General features: G+C 34.0%; 2 protein-coding genes across 4 annotated transcripts in view; both read right to left on the bottom strand.

The window, feature by feature from the left end:
• The window catches only part of LOC141346167 (CUGBP Elav-like family member 4), a 133,885-nt gene extending 111,620 nt beyond the window's left edge, over positions 1-22,265 (bottom strand). Inside the window, exons 1-2 of the mRNA XM_073851079.1 lie at positions 21,922-22,265; positions 13,351-13,433 (exon numbers count right to left, since the gene is read on the bottom strand). Coding sequence (XP_073707180.1) covers positions 13,351-13,433; positions 21,922-22,147 — 309 coding nt within the window. The 5' untranslated portion in view covers positions 22,148-22,265. The remainder of the gene's footprint in view (positions 1-13,350; positions 13,434-21,921) is intronic.
• The window catches only part of LOC141345193 (protein mono-ADP-ribosyltransferase PARP6-like), a 176,416-nt gene that overhangs the window by 143,873 nt on the left and 6,720 nt on the right, over positions 1-25,823 (bottom strand). The window lies entirely within an intron of this gene.

Here is a 25,823-nt window from a genome sequence, read left to right as displayed (position 1 = left end):
CCACAATATCCTTGCCTGTGAAGCCATTTTTATGCAACGCAATGATGGGTGCACGTGTTTCTTTGCCATGGTCACCATGGTTAACAATGGAAGAACAATGATTTCAAGCATCACCCTCCTTTTAACATGTCAAGTCTGCCATTCTAACCCAATCAGCCTGACATAATGATCTCAACATTCTCACCTGAGTTAACAAGACGATTACTGAAATGATCTCAGCAGGTCCTTTAATGACAGCAATGAAATGCAGTGGAAAGTTTTTATCGGGATTAAGTTGATTTTCATGGCAAAGAAGGACTATGCAATTCATCTGATCACTCTTCATAACATTCTGGAGTATATGCAAATTGCTATTATAAAAACTTAAGCAGCAACTTTTCCAATTTCCAATATTTATGTAATTCTCAAAACTTTTGGCCACGACTGTACAATGCATGTACAATGCAAAAAATGTCAAGTTTTTAAGTTAAAAAAGGTTAAGTGCCTTATGTTTATACAAGTCATTTCAACATAAATTATGTTAAACTGACCTAAAGTTGATTTATCTTATAAAACAAAACTGAAACTGCTCAATGTATTTTGATGAGTTAATGTAAAAACTTAAGATGCCATGACCTACGGATTATATCATTTTAAAATTTTCATATCATACTTCTCAAAGTAATAATAATTATAGTTATAATAATAATAATAATAATAGTTGAGCAAAACATGATTTTTGTTACTTTTTAGGGAATACCAAAAAAAAGTTTTCTTTGCAATACTTTGCAAATAAAAGTAATTGTTTAAATTGAATTTGATTGCATTTTAATACATTAATAACACTATTAAATATGTATGCATTCATTTGATTATCACTGTTTTTCATAATAAATTTATATTAAATTATAAAACACAGAATCCAGAAAAATGAAAACAGAGAATGTCTGAAAAAATAAAACATATTTGGGCACTATTATTGTTAGAATTTTACTGTCACGAGTCTGGGCTGCGGGTTTTCCCTTCACCGCCAGAGGTCGCTGTCTCCCTTCCTCCGGCACTCCACTCCTCTAAATTGTCTACACCTGTCTGATTGCACACACCTGTCACTCGTTACACCCACAGCTGTTCCCTATTACCAGAGACTATATAGTTTCCCCTCTCCCTACACTCTGTCTGTTGGTATTGTATTTGTATTCTGAAGTTCCAGTAAGTGTCATGTCAGGTTGTGCCGTGTTGGCCTTATGTTTTTTGTTTGTGCCATGTTGGCCTTTTTGGTTTGAATTAAAGAGCACCTTACCTGCATTTTGGACCCTGACCTCATCTTTTCGTGCCGCTCTTCCTAGCGCCCCGTGACATTTACGGCATTATTAAATTGTTAAAATTGTATGAATTCAATTGGTTAAATGTTTCTTTTTGACTATTAAAATTTTATTGAACTGTTTAAAATGAATCTAGAAAAACTTAAAACAGAAAACATAAGATAAATAATTAAATAAATTTAACTGTTAAAGTTTCAATTAATTATTCATTTTAATATAAATTGAGTTATTAAATACATTATATAAATATTACGTTTTCTGACTACAATTGAATATACATAATTTTATGATTATTAAAATTTTATTTAAACATTAAATGGATCTACTATACATATTTACACACATACTAGTGGTGGGCTGTTATCGGCGTTAACGTGACACTCTTATCGCGCGATAAAAAAAATATCGCCATTAATCTATTCTCAAAGTTGGGTTGGGAGCTGGGTCTATACTACGCAAGCTATGATGACTTTCACCTTGATATTTCAGCACGGATGTATACCTAGCCGAATTTCACTGTAGGGGGCGAGAACGAGTCTTCAAACCTGTGTGTATGCCTATGCTGTGAAATAACCACATCAAACGAGACGTGCTACCATGGATGCAGCTATGAAGCCGCCGGGTTTGCTTCAGGGCAGGGGCTTTGCTAGACCCTTTTTACTGGGGCACGTGCCCCAGTGAAAATCTGCTGTGCCCCAGTAAAATCTCAAATTTGAGTTATAATTTACTTTGATAATCCCAAAATAAAGACATTAAACTACATGCAACAACTGAATTGACGCTTCTAAAAGCAACGCAGTTTAACCGAAGACTATACACGCAGATATCCATGCCCGCGCGCATCTGTGTATTTAACTGGAACGCACACGTCGTGCAGCCTTTTACACAGAAGTACATTCAGTGTAGGAATAGTTGTTTAGACAAGTTTGTATAGTTAATTGTGTTGTAAATGCAATTGTCAAGCAGTTTGTGATGCATTTTGGAAACAGGAGATGAGCCCCTGGTCTAATGCACCACCTGGCTTGAGAAAACGGTTCTCAAAGACTTACTTTTAGTCATTATTTGGGTAGCAGACATATTCTGAATGTCTTCGGCAGAATTCAAATTAGCCATTTTAATCTAGATTAATTCCAAGATTACAGTGAGATCTATGCCCACCACTAATACATACATAACATACATTACATACATACGCATATCATTCTATTTTTTCAGATTTATTTCTCTAGATTTTATGATATAATACAAATTTATTGTCAAAAGAAGTGCTAATCAAAAATAATTACAATGTAGTTAATTTCAAAATGTAATAAAATACAATTGATTTTATTTGTTGGGGGAAAAAGTATTGCACAACAGATTTACTGTTTAAATGAAAACATGGGACAAAAAAAACTCACAAGAAATGAGTCAAAAATATTATTTTTTTACTAAACTGTGTTATTGTTATTACATTAAGAACTAAAAAAAAGTGATCAGAAAGTCATTGGAACTTGTGTTTTTCATTAACTTCTCAGAATAAATTGAGCAATTTCAGTATAAATAAGTTTAAAGCATTGACTTTTTTTTTTACAGTGGCTAGTGTGTTTGATTTGTGTGTAGTAGGTGTTATTGTTGAGCTTCAGCATTTGTTTTCTCAGCATATTTTCCAGGTAACGGCCGCCTACACGATCTGCGCTCGTCAGCTGAGACGGGAAATGTGTGTGTAATAAATGCTGTAGGATCTGATGTGACACGCAGGTGTGTGTTTGTGTGTTTGTGAAGGGCGGCTGGTGTCGAAATAACTCTAAGCAAACACACTGATCGCAGCTGAGACCCTGCGGCGCGTCTCACGCTCAGAGACACAAACACACACCCAAAAATACACACGCATGCGGAGAGGACGAGAAAACAGAAGGGCGAAAAGAAAGAGAGAGGGATGCTGCTAAGCTATGTTTGCTCTTAGAGTGAAATTCATAAAACTACAAGTTTAGGGTTGGTAAAATTGTTGAAAGAAGTCTCTTTTGCTCATCAAAAATACAGTAAAAATGTGAAATATTATGATTTAAAATAGCTATTTCCTATGTGAATATCTGTTCAAATGTAATTTATTTCTGGGATCAAAGGTGAATTTTCAGCATCATTACTGCAGTCTTCAGTGTCACATGATTCTTCCAAAATCATTCTAATATGCTGATTTGCTGCATTTATTTAATAAAAAATACAGTACAAAATGTGAAAAATTATTATGATTTAAAATAGCTGTTTTCTATGTAAATATCTGTTAAAATGTAATTTATTTCTGTGATCAAAGCTGAATTTTTAGCATCATTACTGCAGTCTTCAGCATCACATGATCCTTTAGAAATCATTCTGTGCTGATTTGCTGCTTGAGAAATATTTCTGATTATTATCAATGTTGAAAACAGTTGTGCTGCCCAATATTTTTGTGGAAAACGTAATGCATTTTATTTTTCAGGATTCACAGATGAATAGAAAGTTCAAAAGGACAGCATTTATTTGAAAGAGAATTTTTTTGTAACATAAATGACTTGTCACTTTTAATGCATCCTTGCTAAATAAAAATATTATTTTATTTTAAAAAATTATTTTAATATTAGATTTACAATATATATTTTTAAAAGATTTGCAGTTTTGTTTTTTATTTTTTTAAGAAATAATAAATTGTATATAAAAATGTTTTTTTTTTAGGAATTAATTTAGAAAATTGTGTGATATAATATTATATATATATATATATAATATTTTTTTGTTTGTTTGTTTGTGTCAGCATTTTTCAGTATTGAATAAAAGTAAAACATTTATAACATCTTATCTTATTTTATATTGTTGCAAGGGCTCCCCTTAATGAATTCTGGGATTGCATTATTGAACCAATAAGTGAAGCATGTGACGTTCAAAGTGAACAGTGCAGTCGTGTGAACGAAGAAAGTGAGGGAAACGTTTTTTAAAGGTACAGCCGCCCATTTTCCAATTGGTGAATTCCAATTTGACGCAAAAACATAATCACAATATTTTATATTTTCAAAATTTCCTACCATAAATGCATCAAAAGGTAATTTTTGCTTAGTAATATGCATTGCTAAGAACTTCATTTGGACAACTTTAAAGGCGACTTTCTCAATATTTAGATTTTTTTTTTGCACCCTCAGATTCCAGATTGTATCTCGCCCAAATATTGTTCCATCTAAACAAACCATACATCAATGGAAAACTTATTTATTCAGCTTTCAGATGAATCTCAATCTTCAAAAAAATTGACCCTTATCCCTGGTTATTCCTCCATCTTTCCTCGTCCTCTTTCTCAGAGCGGGTAATGTGACAGGCGTGTGTCTGACTGATTGTCAGCTCGGATCCTGACCGGCGGCCCGAGGTTTGATCCGTGAGCCGCCGTTGGCCGTCAGATTGATGGACGGTCAGACGTGCCTTTGAGGGCCGGAGGAGCGGCTGTCACCGGCCCGACGTTTGTCCTCTGGAGGATTGGGAAGCGCTGGGAGAGAGCAGCGGACTGAGGAGCGTTAAAGCACGACGCTCGCTCACCTGCCGTCTGTCTGCCGCTAATGTGATGACATCCGGCCGACTCAGCTGTCAAAATATGACGTGAGCTCAGACTGAAATCACGTCTCGTCCTCTACAGCTGGCATATGACTGGCTTCTCCAGTGATGTTCAGTCGCGCTGCTGACCGCCGGCTCACTGTGACAAATGACCTCGCCGAGTCAAAAACATCCGCAGTTAAAAATCAGTAACGATTAATAGGAACATTTCACCTGCAAATGTAGGAGACTCTTCCTTTAGTAAAACACAAAAAGAGACATTCAGAAGGAAAATACCATGGAAGTGAATAACTTATCAGAACAGAGCCGTGTTGCAAAAATAGTTCAGTTTTGGATTCTAATGGCAAAGTAGCTAGATTTCGTTTCGTTTCTTTATTAAGTTAATTTAGAAATGAATTTAATCAAACATGAAATGTTCCAAACATAAGCTTTTGTTTTTTAAAGTAACGACCAAGTGGCCAGCTGCAATGTTGAGCATGTAGCCTTCTCAAATCAACAAGACTTGCCTAAAATAAAATCTATAGACATAAAACACTTGATGCATGGCACAATATTAATTTAAACATTTAACCTAATTAATGTGCGCTTTTAGACGCATATCCAATCATTTGTGCGGAGAGTGGAAGCTAAAGCGCACTTTTCAGGACATGGAAGCGCGATCACTTGCATTTTTTTCTTAATAACAGTGGAAACCTAAAATACGCCATCATTTTTGCTCATAAAGGTAAGAGTAATTCATCATTCAGAACTGCAAAAAGTCTTTTATTTGTGCGCACTCACAATGCCAACAAAATGTTGTGCTTTTGTAAAATAGCTAACAGAAAACAAACATGCACTTTCTGCCATCTCTGTCTTGAGGAGAGCTTCACAAAAATGATTCGAAACTCCAAATATTTGCCTCACAGACATGATAAAGACATATAGAATGCTTTAAATTACTACTTTGAAATGAAATAATTATTGCAATAAAATCAAGTTATATTGCGTAAAGTTAATGTAAAACCTACTGGGCTGTGGCATCCAATCTGTCTCCACATTTAACATGAAAAACAGTAATAAAAACCAGTGTTGTGAAATCATTTCGTTGACGCCACTTTTTTTCATGACGATAACGAGACGATGACGAGATAAAAATGGCTCGCTGATGACTAAAACATGACGAGACGGGTGTGAGTTTTCTTTGACGAGACGAGAATAGACGAAAATGTTAGTGGGTGGTCCGTCAGACGTTTAAAATGCATGACATTTCTGCTTATTGTGCATGCCAATCAAAACCTTAAACGTATCTGCCGCTATGGCAAGCCGTTTTAGCATTAAATACTCTTTGCCATACTAGTATGGCAAGCCGTTTTAGCATTCCATCCTTGTTTGTCTTTTATGTTTTAAAACATTCCTTCATTATTGTAATTATTGGTGAAAATAGTCGATCCGGAAGCTCACATTGTGTTGAACTATAGATCTGCTATTTTCAGAACTTATAAGTGACACTACCCAACAGCAAAATACTTACTGACCTACATTAATTTGTTAAAAGACTACTTTTTCCCCCTTTTTTGACTAAAACTAGACTAAAACCTTTTTGACTTTTCGTCGACTAAAATTGGACTAAAACTATCACATATAGAAGTGACTAAAATTTGACTAAAACTAATAAGCATTTTAGTCCAAAAGACTAAGACTAAATCTAAGATGGTTGTCAAAAACAACACTGATAAAAACATAGGCTTCAACTCAGTTAACTGGCTGATTATGAGAAAAATAAAACAATGTGGGCAAAGTTATAGACTTGTTGGTTTTTCTGAGGTAGGCTAAATGTTATGTTACTATTATTATGACTTACTCACAATATGTTTTATCGACTTTTTAACTCTGATCGATTTTATGAGACACCTTTTTTTTTAAATGAATGTTTATTGCATGCTGCAAATAATAAAAAAAGGAAAAGATCATTGATTCACATGCCGTCTCATCTGAGGTGAATATAGTTATCTCACTACAAATTAAAGAGCGTAAAAACACACTTGTTGTTTGTATTTTATCATAAATCCCCCATATGATTGTAAAGCGCTTTGGGTGTACGGCAATACACAATAAAGCGCTATATAAATGCATCATTCATTCATTCATTCATTCATTCATAAAATTTCAAAATAAAATTGCCATTAGAATCCAAATCTGAACTATTTTAATGGCTGTAACACAGGCTCTTTTCTGATAAGTTGTCGGACAAAGACAGGGCTCGGGCCTGAGCATTTTGGGCCAGGGCTGGGCCCGTGCAGGACTCTATTCGTTCTCTTGTTTCAATTAAAATTTCCCCATCGGCTCGGCGGGCACCCAATCTGCCCGGGCCCATATGCACCTGCATACCCAGACGTTATGCCCCTGTTTGTCATCTTAAGCCGGCAGTCAGCAGCGTGACTGAACATCACTGTAGAAGCCAGTCATATGAAGCTCAACAACTACTAGACACAAATTAAACACAGAAAAAATGAGCTAGAAACATAGCAGTCAAATCAACTTTTAGAGCTCTGTACGTCCTGGAAGGTAATTGAATTGTCCTGCTCTAGATTAAACACACCGGACAATACTATAATCAGTAGGCTTCTTTCAGCCTGCTGGGAGATGCAAGAACCCTTCATCGAAATAATTTTTTTTATATTCTGTCACTTTAAAAAAGCCCTGGCTTCCTTACTGCTGCCAATACGAAGTTCTCGTGCCAAATCGGCCCATTTGTTTCCTAATCGTGTTCATTTCTGAAACGCAGCGAATCATCTGCGCTCCAGGCTGTTCGCCGTCTCTGCGTTTCTCTCAGTTTCTCACATCCTGCACTAAAAGGGACCAAAGGTGGTGCTTAAAAGCTCTAAAAGGATGGTTTAATGAATGAGCCGCGCACCAAACGGAGGTGATAATGAGGTGTTGGTGCTCGGATCACATGGACGGGTGGGACCGGAGATCGGCGGGCCGCGGGTTCAGCGTTTCGGCTCTGATAACGACTTCACCTCCATTAGCAGGAGCGGCGGACAATCAGACGGCTGCTCAGGATTCACTGCACGACTGTAATCCGTCAGACGGCAGGAATGCGGTAATATGCGCCTAATAGAGGCTCGGACATGTCTCTGTGAGACAGACGGAGACGCGGAGGACAGAGGAGGGAGAAAACCAGACACAATAAGCCATATATCCTTGTTAGGTGACATGCAAGACACACACATGCTTACACGCACACTCCAAACACTGAACTAGGTCAGATGAACAGCTACTTTCAACCAAAAAAAACCCTAAATAAATAGAAAACACTTAAATACCATTAAGGTTGCTGGCAGAAACTATGGAAGCCCGTTTCTGCCACTGAATAAAAAAATAAAAAAAGGTAATTGCCACTTTTTCATCTCACAATTCTGACTGTTTTGCCCATAATTGCATCATATAAACTCACAATTCTGACTTTTGAGTTATAAATGCACAATTGCGAGTTATAAAGTCAGACTTACTAGATACAGATATATTGCATCTCGCAATTCTAACTTTTTTCTTGCAATTGCGATTTTTTTTTGTATCTTGCAATTTTGACTTTTTCCTCATAATTACATCATATAAACTTTTTTTCTCAGAACTGTGAGGTATAGACACAATTGCGAGTTATAAAGTCAGAATTGCAAAATATTAAGTCATAATTCCGGGATATAAACTCACAATTCTGACTTTGTATCTCGTAATTCTGACTTTTTCTCGCAGTTGCAAGTTTGTATCTTGCAATTCTGACTTTTTCTCTCAATTGCTACTTTGTATATATCGCAATTCTGACTTTTTTTCTTGCAATTGTGACTTTTTTGAATTTTGACTTTTTTCTCAGAATTGCATCACATGAACTCGCAATTCCGACTTTTTTCTTAGAATTGTGAGATACAAATGCACAATTGTGAGTTATAAAGTCAGGCTTGGTAGATATAAAGTCAGAACTGTGGGATATAAACTCGCAATTCTGACTTTTTTTTTCTTGCAACTGAAAGTTTGTACCTCACAATCCAGACATTTTCTCAGAATTGTGAGATATAAACTCACAAGTTATAAAGTCCAGTTCAGAGGAGAAAAATGGCTAATTAGTATGTTCACAGAATTGCAAGTTTATATCTCACATTTCAATAACTTTTTTTTTTTTTTTTTTTTACATTTTTTTTATTTAGTGGCGGAAACAGGCTTCTATAATAAACAGATCTGCGTGACCACGACTGTAAACTCTGGTCTTCTGTCTTTGCTCTCAGGTGGCAGACAATATTGACTAAACAGTAAATTCATATTTATATTTAAAGACGACATTAATCAAGCATCTCAATATTGAGAGGCATTAATGTAGCCTAAGAGTCTCAAGTATATTGGACACTTTAGATACTTCTGACTCATTATATTATTTCCTAGTGGAATTACAAATCCATGGCAGAGACTTCTTTTGCACAAGGACTAAAAACACAGAGTAAAACTGAGCAATGTTTCTGTTTCATAGAGTTAAGATGATCTCAGCTATGTTTCACTCAAGTATCATGTTTGTCTCAGATGCTTTTGCTAATATTCCTCAAGAGCAGGCCTGGCGATTCATTGTGATTAATTTCTTTCTACTAGTTAGTTTAACTTGATAAAACAGCTCAAATTAAAACATAAAAAAATCAAAATACAAAAACTACTCTGAAGAAATAAAAATCAATACAGTAAGAGAACAGAGATGTAAATAGAATGTGGAAAGCAGTTCAGCTCATTTGGTCTTGGGATAATTTGATGAGAAATGACTCATATTTAGACTAATGTATCTTGTCAAATTGCTTCAATTGTTTCTAAACACATGAGATTACTGCGAGCTTGAAGGAGAAACATCAGAAAACTCTTTAATCTCAGTGATGTCTAGGAGAATCAATTGAGATTTGTCTTTCCAACAGACTCTACCATAAAAAAATATATTGCTCCAGCTTTAAAAAAAAAAAAAAACTGTTTATGAAGATGCTTACTCAAAACCTAAAGAGAAACACCAGATCAATCAGCATCATCTGACAGAAGAAATTAACTCATCAGTTAGTATGCAAGTTAGTCTCAAGTCAAATTAAAGTAAAAAAGGACCTGCTATATTTGCCAAACGATGCAATATATACACAACAGATCATTGTATGGTTACTGAATCCACAATGCAACGCGACCAGACTTTCCTTTTCCAGCGCAATAAATTAAACAAACGCAAAGTCATCTGCACTGCCAAACATCTGCTTCTTGAATATTTATTAAATATGAATGCAACTGCAAAGTGTAACATTTTTCAAAAATAGAGTAAAAATGCAACAGCCAAGCACCAAAGCATGTCAGGAAATAATAAGAAGCAATGAATACTCACCAAAATGGCTCAACAAAGGATGCAGGCAAACACAAATACATTCCAATCTAAGGTCTGGAGTCTTTATCTATTAGGATTCCTATAGATTTCTCATCTCAGTCTGAAAAAAAGTGATGCCATTTTGTTCATGCATATTGGGAACAAAAGTTTTGATTTTTACATGGATAAATTTGAATAGACTGCAATGGATAAAGATGTTTTATCCTGTAGATTCATAAGCAAACTAACCAGCCAAACCTTGAGGCCTGTGGCTAACTCGCACTAACTAACAGGAAATGCATGGAAACAATCAGGAAAAGGATGAAGGAAATACCTGTCAAAATAAAAGACACTAGAATAAACTAATCACATGGATTTTTCTTTTTAACATTTAAAAAATGACATGTGAGCTCAAAATAATGTTTGATTGTAGTGATTTTATTAGGATCAGAGGTCTAGATGATCTGTTAACATTTCTAAAGATGATGATAAATGTCCAAATCTATTTTTAGAATAAAATAAACTATATATATATATATATATATATATATATATATATGCAAAGATCTTTTGTGTCAAAAGATCTTTTGTGTCAAAGTATTTAATGCAGCTATTCAATTGATTGCATTTATGTTCATACTCCTGTTCTTTTTATATTACATAAAGTGTTATGTTTAAACATGTTTAAGTGCATACTTTGTATTTGGAAACACTTTATTCCTTATTCCAGCTTTTATTCATAATGCATTTTAAAGGTGTTTGCAATGCATTATATCTTTTCATAAATAAAGTACAAATGCATTTTAATATTTGAAGGTTTCTTTGTCGTGTTTTAATGAATTATTTCAAGTAACATTTTTAGTTTCAGTTTTAGTTAACTATACTGCACTATTATTGTGGTTACCTCAAATAACTGTGATTATATCAAATAACCACGTTCAGACAATGAATTAATATTTGAAATAGATAAAAATAAAAATAGAATCGATACAGTAAGAGAATAAAAATGTATGGAAAGCTGCTCAGATCATTTGGTCTTGGAAGAATTTGATGAGAAATGACTATGTATCTTGTCAAATCGCTTAAATAGTTTCGAAATACATGAGATTACGATGAGCTTGAAGTGTTATGAACAGGTTTAAGTGTATATTTTGTATTTAGAAACACTTGATTCCTTATTCTAGCCTTTATTCATAATGCATTTTAAAGGTGTTCGTAATGCATTATATCTAAAGTTTAAATGTATTATAATATTTGAAGGTTTGTTTGTCATGTTTTAATGCATTATACTTTTTAAAGGTGTAACAATGAATAGGAAGGTGTTATAATGTATTATAAAAATTATGTGTTTTTTTATTATTCAGGAGATCACACAATGCATATAAAGTGCATTACAAGACATAATGCATTACAACTACTTTTATTATACATTATGCAGTATTTTTGTCTTGATCTTTTCAAAAAGAAAATGCAAGAAAATGTTCTTCTTAATCTTAACAGAGTATAAAAAACCCTTGAGAGATTCATTGTCTGTTTTAGCATTTCTCATTTCCTAATGATCTCATATTTCACTTTCATGTGTAAAACACTGATGACATTTCAAGAGCTTTCTTTATCAGTCCGATATTTGCAGTTAGAAGCTCACTGACATGCTTCCCTGCTGAAGGGTCAATTTTCAAAGAATGAACTAAAAAGATCCTGAAGAAACCGTGATAAAGTTGTTTTTCTCCAGCTGTGTGTTTGATGTATGTCCTCATGCGTTATAGGTATTTATACAATAAAGTGTTATAGGTGTTAAATGCATTTATGCACCTGTAACTCAATAAAATGACAGCATCCACTCAACCAATTTAAAACCAAATTATCCTGCAACTGTAACTTCATTCATATTTTTTAACATCTTCCATTTTAATCTTTCTTTGTCAATTGCACTGCTTTATTTATTCATTTTTTCTTTTCATGTCAAGTTAGCTATATTTATATGACACTTTATACAATACAGATTGTTTCAAAGCAGCCTGACAAGTAATAAACTGGAAAATAACAAAATCCATAATGCAAACATCATCAAATAAAGAGTTATAAAGAAGCTCTAAAAAGGCAATGGCATCATTATTATTGATTCGGTTCAGTTCAATAACTGTGAAAAGTTCATCAATTATGAAACAAGTTAAATTCAGCAATAAACAGCTCTACTGAAGACAATAGTGTTGTTATTGTGTGTTGAATTTATTCTGTTCTCTTTTAAAATGTGACCCTGGAGCAAGTAGCATGATTATATTTGTAGAAATAGCCAAAAAATACATTGTATGGGTCAAAATTATCTTTTTTTTTTATGCCAAAAATAATTGGGATATTAAGTAAAGATTATGTTCCATTAAGATATTTTCCTACTGTAAATATATCAAAACTTTATTTTTGATTAGTGATAAGCATTGCTAAAAACTTCATTTGGACAACTTTAAAGGCAATTTTCTCAATATTTTAGATTTTGTACAATATTGAGAATTTTTTTTAATTGAGATTACCTTTGTTAGGATAGGATAATATTTGGCTGAGATGCAACTATTTGAAAATCTGGAATCCGAGGTGCAAAAAAATCTAAATACTTTGAAAAATGCCTTTAAACAAATCAAAAATTAAGTTTTTATATATTTACGATAGGAAATTTATAAAATATCTTGATGGAATATAATCTTTATTTAATATCCTAATGATTTTTGGCATAAAAGAAAAGTCGATTATTTTGATCAATACAATGTATTTTTGGCCATTGCTACAAAAACAGGTTTTGTGGTCCAGGGTCACATTTATTTTACACATTTGCATATTTGTTATGATGTTTAATTGTCTCAAATCCATAAAGCAAATCAGATTTGTAAACACAACCTATAAAAACAGATGCACTCCTTTAAATAAAACAAAGAGTCTGATATTATTTGCCTGATCTTGCTCAAATGTCAGACGCTGCCCTCCAAAACCTCATTACCGAACATGAGCGAATCAGACGGAAGCAGAAATGGTCCGACAGCCAATCAGCTGCCAGCAGCACCAGAGCTGTGTTTATACTATTAGTGTAAGTTTGATTATGAGTTCAGGAGAAAGAGCGAGAGAGAAATCAAAGAATAAAGCATGTCTCACCCCGGGTAGAGTCTTTTGTTCATGGAGAGCGCTCTGGGCCTTCAGCGCTGACTCTCTGGCACAGTACGTTAGAAAGGCACATCCTGAAACACACAAACACACACAAACACATGTCAGTCCTTTTAACACTTCATCTGTGTGAGATGTTAAACACATGCAAACACCATCAGAAAATGGAGAAATCTGGCTTCTTTTATACTATGTTTAGATTGTTATTAGTTTTACATCACATTAATTGTCAATTTTCAGTGGCTGTTTACTTAGAAAGCACAATTTAAAACAACAAAAGACTGACCAAACTAAGGTACAAAATAAAATAAAATAAAATAAAACAAAAATGACACATGCAATAAACAAATAAATAAATTATATTTTCAAATAAAAAATAAAAATAAAATAAAACAATTAAAATAAAAAAGACAATGCAATAAACAAAGAATAAATAATCTACATTTTGACAAATGACAGCAATATTTAAAATCACATTAATTGACAATTTTCAGTGGCAATTTACTTAGGAAGCACAATTTAAAAAAAAAAAAAAAGCTGACCAAACAGAGGTATAAAATAAAATAAAATAAAATAAAAATGACACAATCAATAAACAAAGAGTAAATAATGTATAATATCAAATTAAAAGAAAAATAAAATAAAGTAAAAAAAAAATTAAATTAAAAGAAAAAAGACAATGCAATAAACTAATTTTCAGTGGCAATTTACTTAGAAAGCACAATTAAAAAAAAAAAAAACTGACCAAACAGAGGTATAAAATAAAATAAAATAAAATAAAATAAAATAAAATAAAATAAAGAAAAATTACACACGCAATAAACAAAAAATAAATAATCTATATTATCAAATTAAAAGAAAAATAAAATAAAGGGGGAAAAAAAATAATTAAAATAAAAAAGACAATACAATAAACAAAGAATAAATAATCTATATTTTTAAATTAAAAGCCAGAAAGAATGTGCAATGTGAATGACTAGACTGGTTAACAGTTTCGAGGCTGCATAGAGACATAAAAACACACAAAATCCTGCAGAGAGACATGTCTGATGGTTATGCAAACGACAGCAATATTCAAAATTGTATTAATTGGACAAATAGCAGAAAAAATCCCCACATATGCATTTTCAGACACCTCCACCACCAAAGTGGCGCTGCAAATTAATATGAACATGCTTAAACATCAAAAGCAAATGTGTTTTTTGCCCCATGTGTGGCGGCGGTGACCCTCTGAGAGGCATTTCTGCAGCGGCAGCACAATTTCTCATCACCTTACAGAAGACATGCTGAAGTGCCCTCCTTAGGGACCACCAACGTACACACAGCACCCATCGGCCAAACCTGCAGTGTGCAAAGTGGGACTTTCACTTTGAGACCAAACTTGGTGTGTGTTATAACAAGCATGACCTGAGGCTACTTGCAGTGTTTCAGCGCAGTGCTACCTAATGGTCAGGAAATACAAAAAATGGCTATTTTAGCTTATACCTTCTGTATGGTTTGGCCAAAAATCACAAAACTGGTCTCTTTAGATTCGGTGCATCATGGTACCCAATTTTGGCTATTTTGAATTTTTGTAGTAAAATGTTATATTTTATGAACGCATTGACGTATCAATACAAAAATCGATATGGGTCATCAGCACGATGCCCGAATTCGAAAACATAGCGTGCTGGCTATACGCTAATGCCCAATTGCCAAAATTGAGCAAAATGGCAAAACAAAGTCAGTCACCAGTAATGTTTTCTCTTCTCATATAAGAAAATGTCTATAACTCCAAAACAAAATGAGATATTTTCACCAAATTTGACACACATATGCTGGCCATGCTCTAAGGACATATAAAAAATTTGGTTCAATTGTTCAATTCTTTTGTTGGTGCTATAATTGAACAAAACATGAAATTGCCATTGACTACAGTAGAGTATTATGATATAAAATGCTACATTAAAACAATACAAAACACGGATTCTCAGAGCACAAGTAGAGCTCAAATATATTTAGACTTTAAGTATAAGTCAAGTGTACAGTCGTGGCCAAAAGTTTTGAGAATTACATAAATATTGGAAATTGGAAAAGTTGCTGCTTAAGTTTTTATAATAGCAATTTGCATATACTCCAGAATGTTATGAAGAGTGATCAGATGAATTGCATAGTCCTTCTTTGCCATGAAAATGAACTTAATCCCGAAAAAAACTTTCCACTGCATTTCATTGCTGTCGTTAAATGACCTGCTGAGATCATTTCAGTAATCGTCTTGTTAACTTGTCTTGTTAAGGCTGGAGATCATTATGTCAGGCTGATTGGGTTAGAATGGCAGACTTAACATGTTAAAAGGAGGGTGATGCTTGAAATCATTGTTCTTCCATTGTTAACCATGGTGACCATGGCAAAGAAACACATGCAGCCATCATTGCGTTGCATAATAATGGCTTCACAGGCAAGGATATTGTGGCTACTAAGATTGCACCTAAATCAACAATTTATAGGATCATCAAGAACTTCAAGGAAAGAGGTTCAATTCTTGTTAAGAAGGCTTCAGGGCGTCCAAGAAAGTCCAGCAAGCGCCAGGATGGTCTCCTAAAGAGGATTGAGCTGCGGGATCGGAGTGCCACCAGTGCAGAGCTTGCTCAGGAATGGCAGCAGGCAGGTGTGAGCGCATCTGACACACAGTGAGGACAAGACTTTTGGAAGATGGCTTTGTGTCAAGAAGGGCAGCAAAGAAGCCACTTCTCTCCAAAAAAAAAAAACATCAGGGACAGATTGATCTTCTGCAAAAAGCATGGCGACTGGACTGCTGAGGACTGGGCCAAAGTCATATTCTCCGATGAAGCCTCTTTCCGATTGTTTGGGGCATCTGGAAAAAGACTTGTCCAGAGAAGAAAAGGTGAGCGCTACCATCAGTCCTGTGTCATGCCAACAGTAAAGCATCCTGAGACCATTCATGTGTGGGGTTGCTTCTCATCCAAGGGAGTGGGCTCACTCACAATTTTGCCCAAAAACACAGCCATGAATAAAGAATGGTACCAAAACACCCTCCAACAGCAACTTCTTCCAACAATCCAACAACAGTTTGGCGAAGAACAAAGAAGAACTGGGAAGAACAATGCATTTTCCAGCACGATGGAGCACCGTGCCATAAGGCAAAAGTGATAACTAAGTGGCTTGGGGACCAAAACATTGAAATTTTGGGTCCATGGCCTGGAAACTCCCCAGATCTTAATCCCATTGAGAACTTGTGGTCAATCCTCAAGAGGCGGGTGGACAAAATAAAAAACCCACTAATTCTGACAAACTCCAAGAAGTGATTGTGAAAGAATGGGTTGCTATCAGTCAGGATTTGGCCCAGAAGTTGATTGAGAGCATGCCCAGTCGAATTGCAGAGGTCCTGAAAAAGAAGGGCCAACACTGCAAATACTGACTCTTTGCATAAATGTCGTGTAATTGTCGATAAAAGCCTTTGAAACGTATGAAGTGCTTGTAATTATATTTCAGTACATCACAGAAACAACTGAAACAAATATCTAAAAGCAGTTTAGCAGCAAACTTTGTGAAAACTAATATTTGTGTCATTCTCAAAACTTTTGGCCACGACTGTACTTAGATGACATTTTAAGTATATTGCTGAGAAGTACATAAAAAGTAGACAAAGTATACTTTCCTATTTTTTTTTAGTTTAAAAGAAGTATACTAATAGCACACTTGAATATACTTCTTTTTCATAAAGGGAAGCTCTATGACTGCTGTTCATTTGTTTCATTACTGGAAATTTACTAGAAAATGGTCAAAAACACTGATCATGAGTGTTTTTTCAGTGTGGCATGAGAGTTTCTCTACACCAGTCAGAGTATTGCTGAAAATCCATTGCATATATTCATGCTTTATGTAACTGCAAGTGCATTTTTCAGGCTTTTAAAATAGCTGCAGGCCATCTGAGATCCCAAACAAACCATGAGAGTTAAACTTCACAGAAAAAAACATCAAAGTTTTACTTGATGCAAACATACTTTTGAATTTCAGCTGGCCACACATTACTGCGGCGCTGCTGGTTACTCAGAATGCTCTGCGTCTGGGTGAATTCTGACAAGGTTTGAGTTCAATCAGTCACTGAGACTGTAGAGTTATGTGAAATAGGCTTGCAGGCGTATTAGTTTTTATTGAAAGGTCCAGAATTGTGTTATATTGCATGTTGTGTGCTTGTGTTACCATTGTTGTGCTGTCTTGCCCCAGGAGTCCAGTGCATATTATTGCATTTTTAATGCAATATATTACAACTGTATTGCATGGAAGGCCATTTCTTCCACCACAGGGACAAAAAAAGGAAAATAAACAAAAATAACTGCAACTTTGTATCTCACAATTCAGATTTTTTTCTCTTGCAATTGTTTATATCTTGCAAGTGAGATAAAAATCTAATTATCACGTGCCACCTAAGAGATTAATTAGCTGGTTCAGGGGTGTTTGATTGGGGTTGGAGCTGAACTTTGTAGGATGGTAGATCTCCAGGAACAGGGTTGGGCAGCCCTGATCTAGACCTACATACCCATAGGGGATAATCTGTGTGAGGAGATGAGCATGCCTCATCAGTGTTTGATTTACCTGAGGTTTTTTAGTTTAGCTAACACAATTTTTTTTTTTAAGTTTTGAGTTTGCACTGTTAGTAAAGAGAAGTTTTATTCAGTTTTTTAAGTGGCCTTAGTCACAATGGGATGTTCAGAAATGTTCAGAAAAAAGTCACTTTATTCGTATATGTTACGTAATTGACAGACAGCATTTTGTTGACAGAGAGCGTTCTAATGATTCACAAATATCATATATTGTGTATTTGAGGTTTTTTTTTGTGTTTTCCAAAAAAAGTAGAAAATCTGACATGCCAATAGTTTAATAGGGTAACAATATCCAAATAAACCTTAAATGAGTAATTTTGTATTGAATTTGTCTTGATTTTATATTGCATTACAGTTCATGACATTAAAATGTTCTTTTTTACTTTAATAATCACTGGCACAATTTACCCCGATATATTCTCCCCCACGAGACCACTTTTTTTCCGAAAGCTATAATTCTGAATCAGTTTATTTCAGACCCAAAGTTATTGTTCCCATAGATGCACCACATCCTGAAATATATGTAAGTACTTATATTGGAGGGAGTACTGTCATGGCTTCACTATAAAGTCACTTTGAGTAAAAACTGGCACAACTCACAACTCAAAAAAAAATAAAAAATCCGTTATGACTGGTTTTGTGGTCCAGGGTCACAATTTTTCTGACTTCATATTTCAGGCTTTACAGGGTTAAGCAAAGCCTTTTGAGGTCATCGCATACTGACACTGCTGTTGCACAGAAGTGAATGACGAAAGGAAACCTCACAGCATCTCAAACCTGAAGATTTACCCCACAGGCTGCTGCAAAACAGCTCAACCGGCACACGGACCTACGCTGAGAGAGGTGTGAAGGGCACAAATGCCAGCGGCCGGTCAAACCAAATCAACAACACCCACAAGCATCGATCGAGCCACCTGCAGTTTGCAATTTACAGAGCCAAAAACGCATTACTGATGATGCATTGTAATTAAATGTTGTTGAAAGAAAGGTGTTCCTCCTTGCATGTCAACATTAACTGATAAACTACTGCTGACATAGTGTTTTTAACTAGAACTCAATTTGTAACTCAGTCTCCGCTGATGTTCTCAGAGGGTTTGAGGACACTAAACTGCTCCTCATGTGTGTGTATGTGTGTCACCAACCCTCCCTGAATCTCCTTCGGCCTATTAATGTAAACTAACAGCTTTAATGCTACATGTCTGATCCACTGGGAACCATCAGCAGAAAAACTTGCACAACTATGATTACAGCAAGAGAGAGAGAGAAAAAGAGAGAGTGTTTATGAAGGACTAAGTAAGAACCAAATGGAAATATTCTGACCTATGCACTTGTAGATTATATAATGTCTGCACAATAGTGATGCTTTTGCTTTTTCTAATGAAAGAAGAGGAAAACATGAGCGTGCACACCGAATGGAGACACGTTACAAAGCATAATGCATGTAAAAAATGATGTGAATGTGCCTGAGATAATGTTAGTAATCCAAAACAAGCACAAAGATGTGAGATGCATTAGGTTATTAGCTCAGTGCATGCAAAATAAAAACAAATAATCATGCATTTGCCTGCTTCAACACATTCTTTAATAATTTAGTCCAATTCCTGCCCATTGCAAACATATTTTTTTTATTTATTTAATTTCAGTTTTGCCCACATCACTCGTCTTTGCACAAGGAGTTTCATTCTATTTTATTTAGTACAGAAGAAACCATTTATTGCAAGGACACTTAAGCTAAAAAGGCAACACAAATACACAGCAATGAACTTTATAAGATTATCATTTGACTTTGCAAAGTAAAATGCAGTTGCTTTGATGTGAGACAGCAAAGTAAAAAAGCAATATGCTGTATATATGCCTGTTATGGAGAAACTCACATCCAGAGTTCTAAAAAAAAAAAGCTCCATCAGAACATCAGGCGACGTGCTTCGTGAAAATGGCTGAACGCTATTTCATCTGGGTTTGTGTTTTCACTGATGCTGCTCTGATCCACAAACACACACACTTCACTCCACACTTAAAATAAAGCTTGTTCAAAAATAAAGGTTCTTTATTGGCATTGATGGTTCTGTGAAGAACTCTGAACATTCATGGAACCTTTCAAATGCAGAATAATTCTATACACATCAAAAAAATGTTCTTCAAAAGAACTGTTCACTTGAAGGTTCTTTGGGGAACCAAAAATGGCATCACTGCAAAAACCTTTATTTTTGAGAGTGTATACTTTATTGGCATCAATGGTTCCGTGAACAACTTTACACAATCATGGAACCTTTTAAATGCAGAAACAGTTCTATATAGTAAAAAGGGTTCTTTAGATTTTTAAAATGTTCTTCAAAATGGTTCTTTTCGAATCTGTTCACTAAAAGGTTCTTTGGTGAACCAAAAAAGGTTATTTTATGGCATCACTGCAAAAACACCCTTTTGGAACCTTAATTTTTAAAAGTGTACACTTTATTGGCATTGATGGTTCTGTGAAGAACCTTTAATATCCATGGATCCTTTCAAATGCAGAAAAGGTTCTATACACATCAAAAAATGTTCTTCAAAATGGCTCTTTTAGAAACTGTTCAATAAAACGTTCTTTGGGGAACCAAAAAAGGTTCTTTTATGGCATCACTGCAAAAACAACCTTCTTTAACCTTTATTTTTAAAAGTGTACACTCTTTAAAATAAAGGTTCTTTATTGGCATTGATGGTTCCGTGAAGAACCTTGAATATCCATGGAACCTTTCAAATGCAGAAAAGGTTCTATATAGTGAAAAAAGTTTTTTTTTTTAGATGTTTTAAATGTTCTTTAAAATTGTTCTTTTAGGAACTGTTTACTAAAAGGTTCTTTGGGGAACCAAAAATGGCATCATTGCAAAAACACCCTTTTTTAACCTTTATTTTTAAGAGAAAAATTCCATACATATTTAATAAAACTGCTAATTCATAATACACTCTTAAAAATAAAGGTTCTTTATTGGCATTGATGGTTCTGCGAAGAATCTTGAACATCCATTGAACCTTTCAAATGCAGAAAAGGTTTTATATATTCAAAAATGGTTCTTTAGATTAAAAAAATGTTCTTTTAGGAGCATTGGCATCACTGCAAAAACTCCCTTTTGGAACCTTTATTTTTAAAAGTGTACACTCTTAAAAATAAAGGTTCTTTATGGTTTCATGAAGAACCTTGAACGTCCATGGAACCTTTCAAATGCAGAAAAGATTCTATACACATAAAAAATGTTCTTGCAAGAACATCACTGCAAAAACAACATTTTGGAACCTTGATTTTTTAGAATGTACTCTTTCAAAATAAATGGTTTCGTGAAGAATCTTGAACATTTAGGAACCTTTCAAATGCAGAAAAGGTTCTATACACATCAAAACTGTTCTTCAAAATGGTTCTTTTAAGAACTGTTCACTGAAAGATTCTTTGGGGAACCAAAAATGATTCTTCTATCACTGCAAAAACACCCTTTTGGAAACTTTATTTAAAAATAATAAATTTTAAAAATGTTCTTATTGGCATTGATGGTTTCATGGAGAATCTTAAACATTTAGGAATCTTTCAAATGCAGAAAAGATTCTATACACATCAAAAAATGTTCTTACAAGAACATCACTGCAAAAACACCCTTTTGAAACCTTGATTTTTAAGGCTGTATAACAATTTGCTCTTTAACTTTAAACGTGATAACCTGCCATTGTTACCTTAAAGAGCTATTTCAACCTGACTTAACCTAATTTAGTGATGTAAAATGATATTTTTTAGGTTTCCGTTTTAAAAAAGTTTTTGATATTTATTAAAGCTTTCGTTTTTAATAGTGAAAGTTCACCAGCAGTTTTATGAACATGCATGACGCTACTTTAAAGGTTCTTCACATGGATAGAGACGATGGGCGGATTTGCACGTGCTGATCACACACACAGGCTCGTTTATACGAAGAGAAAGCAACAGAAAGCCAAGTCCGACCTTTATGCATTCCGGTGAACCGGTCCTTGAGCACCGTGAGCTCGTAGATCTTGCCAAACTCCTCGAAGAGCGGCTTGAGGTCCTTCTCCTCCAGGTTGCGCGGGATCTGACCGATGAAGAGCTTGATGGCGTCGTGATCTTTCATCGGGATCGCGCTGTTGAGTCCGTTCATTCTGCCGGAGCTGTTCGCGGTGCTGAAACCATTCTCCGCCGTGACCGAGGCCATCTTTCTCCCTCCCACTCGCTGTGTCTCCGGCTCTCTACCATCCACTCCTCCTCTCTCTTTCTTCCTCTTCCTCTCCCTCTGTCACAGCTGTACGCTCCTCTCTTGGTTTGGTCGGTATCGCGCCTGTTTTCTCCTCAGGATTCTTTCACTTTCTCCATCTGTCTCTCTCCCCGTGTGTCAGCTGCCACTCTGACTCGTGACGTCAGAGCGCGCCTTTTGAAGGCACCCGCGGCTCATTTGCATAACAAGTCCGGGCCAGCCAATCGCAGGGAAGCATGAGTGAAGGTGCTCGTGGGAGGGGGGAGGAGGGGGGAGGGACGGAGCGACGAGACAAACGTTTGTACGGCGTTTAAAGGCTTGGATCTCAAAACACGGAGTGAATTTTGTATAAAAGCAACATGTTTAAACGCAGCTTTAACCCTAGAATTGGGAGAGTGTATATATAACCTCTGAAATAACTACAGTTTAATAATTCTGCCTGAAATACGGGTGAATTCTGTTTAACTGGGAGATTTTTTCCCAGTCATCTAAATGGAAAAAGTGTCCCAAATGATCTCAATTCACCCCTAATACCTAAAATTAAAAAGTGCATATTGTGTATCGCTATTTTCTAACACATCAGGGTAAAAAACAACACAACTGCATTTTTATTCTTCGAAAATAGTCTTTATTTAAAAATGTACAGTGCAAAATAAATTGATGAAAATTAATTCATATTTGGTTGAGCTATATTACTTACATTTGAAATCACTAAAAAACATTCAATTGGTTATAATTGTAAAGTACTGTAATATTATCATGATATTTTTCTATTTACAATAATTAGCCCTACAGTATAAGTCTTTCAGTGTCATGCTATTATAATCAGATACCATAGGTTTATTATAGTTAAGTAAAACTAAAACTAAAATTAAAAACATTTCAAAAAAATATTTCCTTGAAAGAATGTTAACTGAAATAAAATATAAAACACTTTTTATTTTAGCTTGCTGCCAAGGCAGCATTTCTGAAAACTGAAATAAGAATTTATAAAAACTACAAAATTAAAAAACATTAAAAATGACCCAACTAAATTTTGAACTAAAATGAAAAGGAAAACATAAAACAAAATCTTAGAAAACAAAACATAAAAAACTTATTCAAAATATTAATAGTATCTAAATTATACAAAAACAACTGTTTGATGGTATTGACTGCTTAAAACGTCACTTTTACACTTTAAATGAAATTTTATTCTTAGTGTTGTTTATTTAATAATTTAGTGTTGATTCTAAACTATCTACGGTTTAATCATTCCACAAGAAATATGAATGAATTCTGGTTAAGTGGGACATTTTTCCCAGTCATCTCAATGGCAAAAAAAATCTCTAAGTAAATAAAAAATAAAATAAATCAATAAAATAAAAATACATTTACATATTGTTCATCACTATTTTCGAACACTTGTAGCTTCTTAGCTACATTATTTACATTTTAAATCACTAAAAACATTAATTTTGGATATAACTTGTATTTCAGCAAAGTACTGTGATATTATTATAATTTTCTATGTACAATAATTAGGCCTACAGTATAAGTCATTCAGTGTCATGCTATTATATTCTGATACAATAGGTGTATTTTAGTTAATTACAACTAAAACTAAAATTAAAACCATTAAAATACATTTAAACTTTTATTTAAAAGTTTACAGTATAGAATAAGTTGATAAATTAATTTATGCTTGGCTGAGCTTTTTAGCTACATTATTTACATTTTAAATCAATCAACAAATAATTGCTTTCATAATCTAACACCATAGGTTTATTATAGTTAAGCAAAACTGAAACTAAAATTAAAACCACTAAAAACATTTTTGTTTTTTACTTGAAATAAAAAAATGCTAACTGAAATAAAATTCAGCTAGTTGCCCAGGCAACATTTCTCATTTTATTTAGTTTAACCTGATATACAGAAATAACAAAAAATCTAATACAAATTTTAAAAATGACTACAAAAAAACCCCAGACAAAATACAAAATTACTAAAACTTTAACAAAAATTAAAATGAAAGCTTATTTAGAATATTCATAAAAAATATATGACAGTATCTAAATTATACTAAAATAGCTCTACCATAGTATTGACTGCCTAAAACTTCATACATATGCTTTAAATGAATCTAGTGTTGATTCTAAACTAGAGACTGCATGCATCTCAAATGTCTGTATGCAAATAACACAGAAATCATTTAGGGTTAAAAATGATGGTAAAGGAAAATACTTTACAATTAAACTGAATATGATTCACTTCTATTGTTTGATTTTTAAAGATGAACCTGATTGTTTGTAAATGACTGGCATCATTCAGACTTCAGCTGGCCTATTAACTTGATGTCCTAAAATAACAAAAAAATAAATAAAAATTAATATAAACTGCATAGACAAAATAAAATAAAAAAATACTAAAAATGACCAAAAAACAACACAAAATTACAAAAACTTTAAAATCTTTCAGTCTTCCAATGGCGATTAAACATGTGGCCGCTGTCCATGGTGCTGAACTCAATCACATGCACTGACTGCTGCTAAACAGCATTAATCATTTACTTTAAATTAAAATGAATCAGATTCTATTGTTTGGTTTTTAAAGATGAACCTGTTTGTTTGTAAATGACTGGCATCATTCAGACTTCACATAGCCTCTTGGCTTGATGTCCTAAAATACCTAAAATATATAAATAAAAATGAATAAAAACTGCATAGACAAAATAAAAAACAACACAATTACTAAATCCTTTAAGGTTAAGAATGAAGGATAAAAGAAAACAATATAAATTAAAATGAATCTGATTCATTTCTATTGTTTGATCTTAGATGAACCTGATTGTTTGTAAATGACTGGCATCGTTCAGTCTTCAAATGGCAATTTAACATGCGACCGCTGTCCATGGTGCTGAACTCAATCACATGCTGCTGAACAGCATTATTCAGCACTACTGAACATGAACAGCGCCATGAGCACTTACAACTGGCCCAACTACTAAAGAAAGTGTCTTTAGTTTTCTTTAGTTTTTATAATTTAGCATTTTTAAATTAATAGAAGTCTAGATATGTGTCTTCAGACTTGTAATGCTTTCAAGAAAAAAGTTTGTGAATTGATAAACAATTATAAAAATGAAATTAAATTTAAAATAAAAATAAAACTCTTACTAAAATATAAATATTATATATATATATATATATATATATATATATATATATATATATATATATATATATTATTATTATTTTTTTTTTTTTTTTTTTTTTCACTTTCACTTGCAAATTTCTTTAGACGTGGACATCTTAACGTATTTGACATATATGTTAGTATACAGAAATCATTTGGGGTTAAGAATGATGAAGAAAAATAAAAATTAATCTGATTTACATCTATGACCTGATTGTTTGTAAATGACTGGCATCATTCAGTCTTCCAATGGCGATTAAACATGTGGCCGCTGTCCATGTTGCTGAACTCAATCACATGCACTGACTTCTGCTGAACAGCATTATTCAGAACTACTGAACATAAACAGCGCCATGAGTACTTACAACTGGGCCAAACTACTGAAGAAAGTGTGAAAATATATGACAATTATGAACTGATTTATATCTGAAAAAAGGCTCTTGTGCTTACCTGACACTTGTCTGCT

Source organism: Garra rufa, chromosome 11 (genome assembly GCF_049309525.1).
Source record: "Garra rufa chromosome 11, GarRuf1.0, whole genome shotgun sequence".
Classification (NCBI taxonomy): Eukaryota; Metazoa; Chordata; class Actinopteri; order Cypriniformes; family Cyprinidae; genus Garra; species Garra rufa.
The sequence above is the reverse complement of the archived record's forward strand: the minus strand, read 5'-3'. Positions and strand labels throughout refer to the sequence as shown.